Genomic DNA, 10,618 nt, shown 5'->3' on the forward strand with positions numbered 1-10,618 from the left:
CAGGCCTCTTTCTCCTCCTCTGGGATGGGATCAGGGTCTCTGTAGCCCACTAGGAGAGACGAAGAACAATTAGAGAAGCCTTCTTGCAGTCAGGACTGTCCCACACCTTGACCAAGACATTTGGGGAAGTGCATACCTCTAAGGTCTCCTGTTACAGGCAGTGAAGAAGACATGAACCTAGATTATTTTGTTTTCCTTGCAAATATGTGGGCTGGTGTCCTTAAACAACCAGCAGAAACCAAATTCCAGTACTTCATTAACACCAGTGGCTGGGGCTCTGAGCAAGGTGTGTCATGCTGGCGTCTGAATTCAGGCCTCACTTTGTACTTTGGCAGAAACAAAGTTAATGACTTGGAAAGAAATGTAAAGTATACATCTCCAGTCACATAATGCTGACAAACTTATTAAACAAAAGGAGAAGCCTATTTCTTTTATATTCTGAAAAGGTATAAGGTGGATGGAGGGGAACAAAATAAAGCCTGAGTGGTCTCTGGAAGAAAAACTGGAACTTGACAACTCTGGGTTTGTGCCTCTGCGTTAGCAACCATCTGTTGCTTTCACAGCTTACAACAGCAATCACAAGAGGAGGTTCTCGCTCCCAACCATCTGTTTTTAGAGGGGAAGCCAAAAATAGACATCAGGCGGAGTTGCTAGAGGAATGCAGCCTTCGTGTAGCACAGGGCAATGACAACCGCTGCTCACAGGGTCTTGGGGAGGCACACAGGCGTAGCGAGCTGCTTTCTGTGGAGCCGAATCCCAGCTGTAAGACCAAGTTGTAAGCTGCTCCGTAGTAGGATGATTGCAAATACAAATATATACAAGATTATACAGTCCATACAGATTGTCGAGCTCTAATTTTACCATTTTTGGAGTGCATTTCAAACCTATCCAAGGTTGCAGTGTGTGTAGTTTTCCTCCTGGTAAAGAAATTTCCATTTCAGTAGGCTCCTGGTAATATTTTGGTAAATGTAACGAGCAAACCATAACAACTGTGGTGTCTAACACATCCCCGGGGACTTAGCAGCAGCTGACAGCTACCCCAGCAGGCAGATCCTACTGTCTCCCCCAGACTATTTGGGATGAGAGGCTGAGCCGCAGCCCTGCCATAAGCCCCAGCGAGCAGCTGCCTGCCCAGAAGCAGTGCAGGAAGGTTTCAGGTGCCGGGCTGAATCACGCTGTGGTTTCTGATTCTACTACGTACTAGGTGGGGGAGGAGAGAGAGGGAAGTGGGCTGTACTGCCCTATACGAAGCACAAATTGCTTCCCTGCCTTAAAAACCAGCTCTCTACAGCATTTTGGCACAGGGTGCGTGCGTGCCGTAGCCCTTTGCAAGCCGCAGCCTGGCCTGAGGCAGCATGGCCTGACACCGCTGCCGGGCCCGGCCTGCAGCACAGGCCCTGTCCCACGGACCACTACATTTGATTTTGTGATTTCCTACATCTGCAGACAACCTCCAGCTGCCCCTAGTCTCGGGACATGTGAAATACGGTGATCATTGCCTGGCTGCAGGCCCCCAGACCCTTCACTGGCTTCTGGGGATGTGGCCCACATGCCCAAAGGCAGGGTCGGCCTGTTCGGGCCTGTGCTCACAGGGAACACAGAAAGCGGCTGATTTGGGTCCAGCAGCTATTTTTAATTTATAGAAAAGGCTGCAGGAAGACAGGCTAAATGCTCTCCCATTGTATTCTAAAAATGAAGTAAACCGATCTAAACCCATCTCTAAGCTCCTGCGAGGAGGGCTGTTCACAGGACGTATGAATTATACATTGAAAAGGCCCAGTGTTTGCGAATTAGGATTTTTCTTCTGACAGAACTTCCCTTCTGGCGTATCTGAGATCTACGCAGCTGCTTACACGTCTGAAATGCTTTTCTGTGTAGAGAAATAACCAGCTGAAAGATGGAGCCTATTAAGATGGATTTTAGAGCCTTGAGACAAGGACGGAATATGCCCTTTATTATACATAAAATTGCCTTTAATTGATCAAAATTGATCCCAGTCTTAATGTGGGATTAAGTACCATCCAAATCCTACATCTTGGCATGTGGTGATGCTAAACTATTTGCCTAGACAGTCTCAACAAAACACTGCTCCCCATCACCACAGTAACTTCAGCTTGCCGGCCTCTTCCTGGTATTCTGAAAGTAAAAGTCTGATTTTCCTCTGCAAGACTTAGTGTTTTAGCATCTTTAACATGGATTCAGCAGACTGCAGGCACTACCAGTGAACACACTTTCACTTGAACACACCTAGAGCAGTTGCTCAGCCACCATGCAGCTCCTAGGAAGCGGCAGGGTGACTGCTATGGGCAAGCCCTTTCACTCGTTATACGGCAGAAATCGCGGCTCGGAGGTGCTGTGCTGGTTTCCTGCTCTGTCACTGACCTTATGAGTAACACTCTTCCCACACCAGTTTCACACTTGCTCTGCGAAAGGAATTCACCCCAGTTTTAGTGAGTGTGGCCAGGAACAATCAGGGGTTTTCATTCTTTCACATTGGGTAATCAGGGAAAAACAATTAAATTCACCCTGGCACAGAGGATCTGGTCAGCCCTGCTGTTAGGAAAGATGGGTTCTTTCAGGGTATTTTTACAGGAGAAAATGACTGTCAAGTAGTCTGTTTTCACTGAGAAAACAAGCCTTGGAATAGAGGTGGTTTAATATAGTTATCTGTGTCACGGCAACAAAGACTGGTCAGTTAGGGGTCCCGCTCCCTTTCACTTTTCACAAATAAATCCCAAAAGCACATTCTTCAATCCAGTGATGAGAAACACAGCTTTGTAAGACAGAAGACTAAGACTTCATCACACTGACTCTGCAAGATTAATTCCCATCACACAGCTGCATAGAGGGCATAAGCTGCCAGAGTACCTTTGCCATCACGTGCACTCCATAAACACATCACGGTGAAAGTTCCCGGAATTAAAGGTGCTCCTAGGAGTCTTCTGCATCTCATTTTACGTCAAGCCCCGATGTGTCAGGGCTAACAGCTGCCATCAAAGAACATGGTAAAACACCCAGTGGTTTCACTGCCACAGATGCTAAGGCAGCTGAAAAGCCTCCTAGGGTTTCTCCTTCTCCTTCGTATTCCTAGGAGAGGAATAGGACAGCCACCTCGCTGCCCATGGCTGGGCTATCTGTGGGTACCAGGTAAAGATACACGTTGATGCCCACGTTGCTCCTGGCATCCAGCTGTAATTCACTCCAGCACTGCATCCCAACTGGACATCAGGCAACCCAGGGCAATGAGCCCTACAGATGATCTTTCAGCATTCACGGCTGCATCTGATTTAGAGCACGAGCTGCCTGAGGCACATTCGGTCTGTGTTTCATTCATCTAATGCAATAAGCTCACCTAGGATGCTGACAGATGCTCCTTTGCTCTGGAGAATAACACTGCCATCTGCATTTTGATACACACACCAGCAAGTGCCGACCACTGCTAAGAATTCCTGCCCACATGCCACAAAATGGATGCAGTGGGGATTAAAAGAGGATGAGGACAGCAGCAGCTCATGAGTCAACTGACACAACCTTTACAAGTGCTGGAAGCATCACGTAGCATTCAGGCATTTTTCTTAGCACAGATCACCCAGTCACCAATCCAAACCAACAGACTGCTTAGAAAACCGCAGCAGAACAGAGCAGTAAAAAGATGTCATTCCCCTTCTCTTTGGCCCAGTTCACTTTTTTTTTTTTTTTTTTTTTAATTAGAGGAGCCACAGTTTTGTTAGAAACGTTAAGTGCTAATTTGGAGGTTAAAAAAAGTCCTGAATTTCTGTCCCAAAGCATCTGTTTTAACAATATTATGTTTGTTTTTTTTCTTATAACTCCCAGTGAAACTTCCAAGATTTGGAATCAGTGTTTTATATTATTTCTTAAAGCCCAGGTTCACAGAGTACGATGATTACATGAAGAAAAATAACATCCTGTTCACTTTTAAATGAGCAGTGTTTCCAGTCCCCTGTGGACACAGAGAAAACCTGAACACACAAAACTCAAAGGAAAACCACTTCCAGCAAAGGGCAAAAGAAAAATTCCCAATCTGTTTTCCCTTTCTAGGTTTTTAGGTGCCTCCTAGTGTGGTCCGGGGATAGGAATAGCTGACTCATCGTTTTGAATGCCTGGGACTGACAAAACATTGGTATTGCTATTAAGTTTTATGTTCATTTTGTCCGTGTTCTCAATAAAGGAACAGGAACAAAGCACTCTGAGCTCAGCAGTAGGGTGCCTGCTGACACAGAGCTGTGGATCAAGCCCTAGCTGACGTTTTAAGTCCTTTTGCACTGTTTCTCGCCAAGTAATTGATTGGGAGAAAGGTCTTTGCTGCGGAGGCAGTACTCTAGATGACGTCTAGCTTATTTGAAGGTGTAGATTAGAGGCTGACTCAGGAGCTAAACTATAAATGAAAATAGTGCTTTTTTGAGACTTTTCATATTTACCAAAACATGAAGAGCTCTTTGCAAAGGAGACATTTCAGTCAAGAACGCTGACTACACACACCAGCTTACAACTGGGAGGTGAGAGGATATGCAATAACATTATACTGGAAAAGCAACAATTATTGCTTACGCTCGGGATTGCCCTTTTAGATCATGGTGTTTGGATAGCATAGGAACATGGTGCTGTACCTCAAAGAAATCGTAAATGAGCAAAATTCAGAGAGAACTCTGTCACAGCCTAAACCCAGAAAAAGAAACATTTTTACTTGACTACACAATCAGTGCTTAGCAAGAGCCTCCCTAGGTCAACACTTCATTAACATGTGCTTTTACCATAAATTGAAGTTTCAGAGGACTTCTCACACCTGGTTTGCTTTGGGCTCTTTACTTCAGCCTGCTGTTATCTCACTTGGCCAAGACATTCTGGATCTACATTTTCAAACAAAACCCTTACGTTTGGTTTTAAGATACTCAGTCCTAACATTCAGAAATGCTGTGGGGCTTTGGACACTCTGAAAAAGTAAACAGCTGTCTTGGGTTTGCCACATATATTCAGTGAATCCTTTTGGGAATGCAGAGCAGTATTTCCCATCCCCAATTCCCCATCTGGTGATCGCAATACCTGCCTGTCTTTCTAGGAAAGGTGTGACGCTTTCAAGGTGTGAATCACAGTTCACAACACGGTGTTGGAACGTAAGCTTGGCACTGGGATTATTATTATTATTGGAAGAGCATTTTTAAGAGCCAATCTGAAAGTAAAAGTCCCTTTCTCTTCAAAGGGAAAGCCCATTTTTGCTCAAGTCTACTGAACTCTCATTACAGAGACCATAAACTCACGCGCATCACTTCCTCCTTTTGCCTAGAAATCTTAAAATTTCAGAGGGGGAATCCGGGCGCGTTTCTATTTTCAATTACCTACATCCAGCCAGTTGCTGCTGCAGAGCCGTTCAATCTGTACGGCTGGCAACACCCCTAAGGGCTGAGGCCGAGCTATTCATAGGACAGCACATTCATAGGACAGCACATTCATAGGACAGCACGCTGGCCCGGAGCGGGCTCGCAGGCAGCCGCAGCAGCTGCCGGCCCAGCCGTAGCAAGGCGAAGGGAGCGAGGAAGAGCACGTGGGAGGAGGGAGGTGCAGGGTGAGGGGACAGACATGGGGCAGAGTGTTCATGGCTGATGTTTAATTCTCGGAATTGCCAAAATCGTGCTACTGATTGTAGCAATTGTAACTCCACAATGGTTTTGTGTTGCGGGAGACCGTGCTTGCGTGCTGCAGTTTGCGTTCAGCGCTCTGGCTGCGCGGTATCTGCAGCGTATGTGGTGCAAGGGGGGGATTCCTGTTGCACAACAGAGCAGCCAAAATGACCAGCATCTGCTGCTCCTTTCAGAATACCAAAGTGGTACCTGCTAAACCAGGACTACCTGCCACAGCCAAGACAAACAGTCGGCAACGATTACAAAGATGACTGCTCTTTCTTATTTATAGCAACTGCTGCGAGTTGTGTGTCCATCCTTTTTAATAACCATGCCCCCATCCCTCTCTTTCCCACAGTTCTAACTATTTGTTTATACACCTGGCCTTAAGGCAGGCGCTGATCTTGCTAACATTTGAGTTAGATTTACACACTTCAGCAGCCTGTTTAATACCAAGTATTAAACCAAGTTTAATACAAAATTGCTTTTAACATCAGTTTTAACTCAGTTACAACGGCCAAAAAATATCAGCGGATCTGAATTAAGGTGGCTGCAGCTGCAGCAAGAGTAGCCACCAAAACCTGAGCCAACGAAACCAGGCAGCAGCTTGTTCTCATATTGTGCTTAGTGAGTTTCACAGCTACTGTCTGGGTGACAGCTGAGAAGCCACCGAGTGTCTTACCCTGCTCTGCTCCAGCCTCCTCCTGGCCTGCCCCCAGCTCTGACAGCTCCACAACACACCAGGACCCCGAGGCTTCCACAGGTACCTGCTCAGCACATACTGGAGGAAAGCAACCACACCACAAATGAAAACCCCACGTCAAAAGGGAAGGAGAGGAGGATGAGCCCTGACTGCCACTTTAAGCAGCAGGCTCTAGCGTGGAGCACAACCCCCTAGAGGTAAACGCTGTGTGTCCTCACGGTTACTCCAGTCATTTGGGATGTGGCAAGGGGACACGCAGCCCCTCTGTGAATGCTTACAGGCATTCCTCCAAAAGCTTTGTTGCCACGAGAGCTGGCAGTATTATGCTTGGTATTACAAAAGATCAAAATGATCACCATTTGGTCCTAGTTCAAAAGCGCTCTACCAGGGCGAAGTCAGCAGACTCCTGATGGAGCCACGGTTCCCTTCCCAGGCTTATTTTACCTGGCAGCCATGCTCCATAAAAACTGTACTGGCACGCAGTTACTCTCCCCCAGCAAGCGGGGATTGAAAAGCCAAAGGCACCCAAGCACCAGCATCATGAGCACCTCACGGTTAAACTTTGGCAGATTTCTGCTCCCAGCTCTGGGCAATGCAGGTGGAGGAGTGAGGGGATGAGCCAAGAGCCAGCCAAAGCCAAGGGCTGTGCCCAGCAGCAAGGCTAAAAGGAGCTGCGGCTCCACCTCCGGGAGGAATTGCCCGAGGAATGTCCTCCCCAGGATGGCAGGGCCACCACCGGGACCAGTTCCCATCTGCCTCCCTGGAGCAGGAGCCGGCCTCCACAGCTGCAAAACCAAACGGGCTCCGAGCGCCTCCCCTGCCCAGCAGCTGTACTGGCTATTTTCTGCTGAACCACGGCCACAGTATTTTCAGCCAAAGCGCCTGGATGCACTGCACGCACACAGAGGGGGGAAGGTCTGTCTGCGCGTAGACTGAAGCTTGTGAACTGTGTCATTTTCCCCTGCTATATATAACCTGAAAAAACGGGACTTTAATGGATTTATTCTCAACCTCCTGGAAACGCACAAAGACGCGAGGCATTACGTGCTCAGTGCAGTTACTACATGTGATTTGCCTATGTTGTGAAGAAGCTTGCTAGAAACACATCCTGGGTGTCATGAACTCAACAGCTTACAGCCCCTCTGCCAAACAGAAGTCTGTCACAAGTTGCTAAATACATAACCATGCAAGCTACAGACGCCCACAGGCTGATAAGTCAGAATTTCAGGCTGACGAGCCTGCTGCGCACCAGCTAGAAACCAAAAGGTCTCGATTCCTGCCTCTGCCACGGGCTTGCCACATGGATTTGGAGCAGTCGAGAAGTCCAAGCCTTGGTCACACTCTGTGTCCCAGGAGATGAGACCTGCAGGCTGTACCGACTCGCTCTGCCCAGGGCTGGGGACAGGCACGCTCTGAAGACAGCGAACTGCTCAGATGCCACGCAGTAATCGTGCGCTGCCAAGTCTGGAGAAAATGATACTACCAGGCCAGTACTTTACAGTAAAACTATTTGGGGGTGAGAGAATTAGAAATGAAAACACCGATGTACGCTGGCACAGAAACCCTGACTTTGAGCAGCAATGGATCCGAGCTGTACAAAAGTCTGTACAAACAGCAGGCATGTACCAGATGCAGCAGACTGTTTCCTCAACATGGAGAAGGCACCAGCAATTCGTGGCTCTTCTGCTGTTAACTACATAAATCTTTAAACTTGGAAGTAAGCTTTCTTTTATCCCCTGGCTCTAGGAGAATGGCTTGTCAGCAAATCCTCTCTGACAAAGGAGGAAAAAGAAGAAAATTGCTGGTCTAGGGTCTTTACATGGGGTCCCCATGAGAATCTCCTTAGTCGTGCTGCTTGTTGGGATGAGGCTTTCATGGGCAGCCCCAGGTGTCCACCGCTTCCCCCCATACGCTGAGCTGGGGTGAGGATAACAGTAAAGATTTTAGTATCACCTGGTAAGGCTGACTAAAAGGAGAGTTTTGCCAAGACCAGACATATTTGTAAGGGTAGCCTCATTAAAACACTACATGAGCTAAGGCTCCTCTGAGTTAGGACAGCAAGTTCTGGTCCTGGGTACATCAGAAGCTGTAATGTGAGTTTAGGATTTCAACTTCTCACAATTTGGACAAGAAAAAAAAAAAAAAAAAAAAAGCTTACTTCAACTTTTTGCAAATCTAGATACACAATTTAACACTGAAAAGTTTTTCTTAGCTTAACAGGAATATCTTTGCTTGCTGTTTGCTGCAAACTGGCCAGTTTACACTGCTAGCTTTAGAGGGGGCCAAAGCTCTCCCCGTTTGGTACTCAGCACGTTCAGGCAGCGAGGGATACCACAAAACCACATTAGTTAAGGTTACACAGAGTTGACAACACGCGCTCCCATTAATAGTAACAAGTCAGCACAAGCTGTTTGAGACAGCATCCACAAATAAGCTGTGCATACGCACGCTAGCGCTAGGTGCTTATTTTTATATTTTCCAATACTCATGATAGAAAAATAGATGGGTATTAACGAGATGCTTTAATTTGCCTGAGCACTAACTAGATCCTCGTAGTGTAGCACACTTGAGCAGTATTTTACAACAAGCTGTGTTTTGAAAAAACATTTACTACGGGAAAGCAGGGCTACGACAGAAATAACAGATGAACTTAGCCTGCATAAATGGGACTGGTCTGTGCTTGGCTCAGTGAGATCGCAGTGAAGTCAGCCTTTTTGGTAAGAATCTCACCCTTCAGCTACCAGCTGTTTGGAAATGAGGCTTGTTTCCTGTAATTCTCCTAGAAAGGGGTTTATGACTGTTTTCAGGCCTCACAAACCCATGAAGGACTGGCTGAGTGCTGCTTCCCTTGGGGCTGCACGCAGACCCGAAAAGTTGCTCTGCTTTGGCCAACCAACAACTGTTTTATCTAGGATGGGAGGCACTCGGTCTGAAGGCACAGCTTCAGCGACACACGGGTCCGGTGGGATTATTTTAGTCTCTGCTGGTTACGGCAGGGAAGCGCTCTGAGGTCATGTGAGACCCAGCCACACGCTCACACGCCGAGAAGTTTTCATGTGAGAAATCCCCAACTTCTTTTTAAAAAACTCACACAAAAAAAAACCAACAAACATGCTGCTTTTCTATATATACTCTGGGTCTCCTTGGGGGGTCTCCTGCACCCCCCGGGGCCGGGCCCTTTTTTCTGGGGCGCTTTTTTTGTTCCTCCTCCAAAGCCGAGGGGGGGGCTGCGCAATGGGGCCCGTCCAGCGCCACCACCCCTCGCCATGCAGGCTGCCGCACCGCCTCGGCCAGGGGACCCGCTCGGATCCCCTACAATATCCATAAATAATAAAAAAGAAAAAAAGGGAAAGGACCCGAGCCCACTCCCGGCTGGGTGTCTCACCTGTCCGGCGGTGTCGTAGAGCCCCAGCAGGTACTGCTTGCCCCCCACGGTGACGCTGACTGCAAGGAGGGAGAAACGGAGCCGGTGAGGCGAGGCAGGGCAGGGCAGGGCAGGGCAGGGCAGGGCAGGGGCGATCCGTGTGGGCACCCCCTGCCTCCTCCCTCCCTCCCTCCTTCCCTCCCCTCGCCCCCCTCACCTGCGTAGTGGTCGAACACGGTGGGCACGTACTCCTCGGGGAAGGCATCGTTGGCGTAGCTCATCAGCAGGCACGTCTTGCCCACCGCGCCGTCCCCCACCACCACGCACTTCAGCATGACCGCGGCGCTGCCATGGGCCATGGCCGGAGCCCGCCCTCATGGCGCCGGGCCCCCCGCCACCATCGCTGCCTCCTTCTCCTCCTCCTTCTCCTCCTCAGCGGGCGGCCCCCCCGCCATCCGCCGCCGCCGCCGCCGCGCTGGGCCCGGCGGGAGCCGCCTTCCCCCGGCCGCGGCCGCGCAGGGGAAGTGCGGGCCGGAGGGAGGCGGAGGGCGGCCGCGCCTGGGCGAGGAGGAGGCGGGCGGCGGCGTCCTGAGGCGGCGAGGGGAGCCCCCGCCGTGCTGTTTCGGGAGGCTGCCGCCCAGCTGGCCGGCCTCGAGCCTGTCCCAACCTGAGCGATGCTACGCTTCCATGGCATACTCGGTGTCCCCAGCCCTGGCAGCGGTGCCCCAGGCTGTGCAGTCAGTGGGCAGTGTGCTCCCTCCGTCCTGCTGCTTGCAGAATCGCCAGCGTTGCTTCACAAAATCAGCCCTCAGCGCTTGCACAGTCTCAGCCAAATGGGTCTCATCCATGCCTCCGTCTCGCAGACCGGTTAGTCTGCGCTAAATATTGAGAGCAAATGAAGATAGGGAGCTGGTG

At 49.4% G+C, this 10,618-nt stretch overlaps 1 protein-coding gene across 2 annotated transcripts in view; it reads right to left on the minus strand.

The window, feature by feature from the left end:
* Positions 1–10,339, minus strand: part of RHOQ (ras homolog family member Q) — a 17,308-nt gene extending 6,969 nt beyond the window's left edge. The window contains exons 1-2 of one of the 2 annotated variants that reach the window (XM_068676654.1): positions 9,921–10,339; positions 9,725–9,783 (exon numbers count right to left, since the gene is read on the minus strand). In XM_068676654.1, coding sequence (XP_068532755.1) covers positions 9,725–9,783; positions 9,921–10,062 — 201 coding nt within the window. In that variant the 5' untranslated portion in view covers positions 10,063–10,339. The remainder of the gene's footprint in view (positions 1–9,724; positions 9,784–9,920) is intronic. The other variant, XM_068676653.1, reaches the window with a different exon arrangement.
* Positions 10,340–10,618: the final 279 nt, after the last annotated feature.

Source organism: Anas acuta, chromosome 3, assembly GCF_963932015.1.
Source record: "Anas acuta chromosome 3, bAnaAcu1.1, whole genome shotgun sequence".
Lineage (NCBI taxonomy): Eukaryota > Metazoa > Chordata > Aves > Anseriformes > Anatidae > Anas > Anas acuta.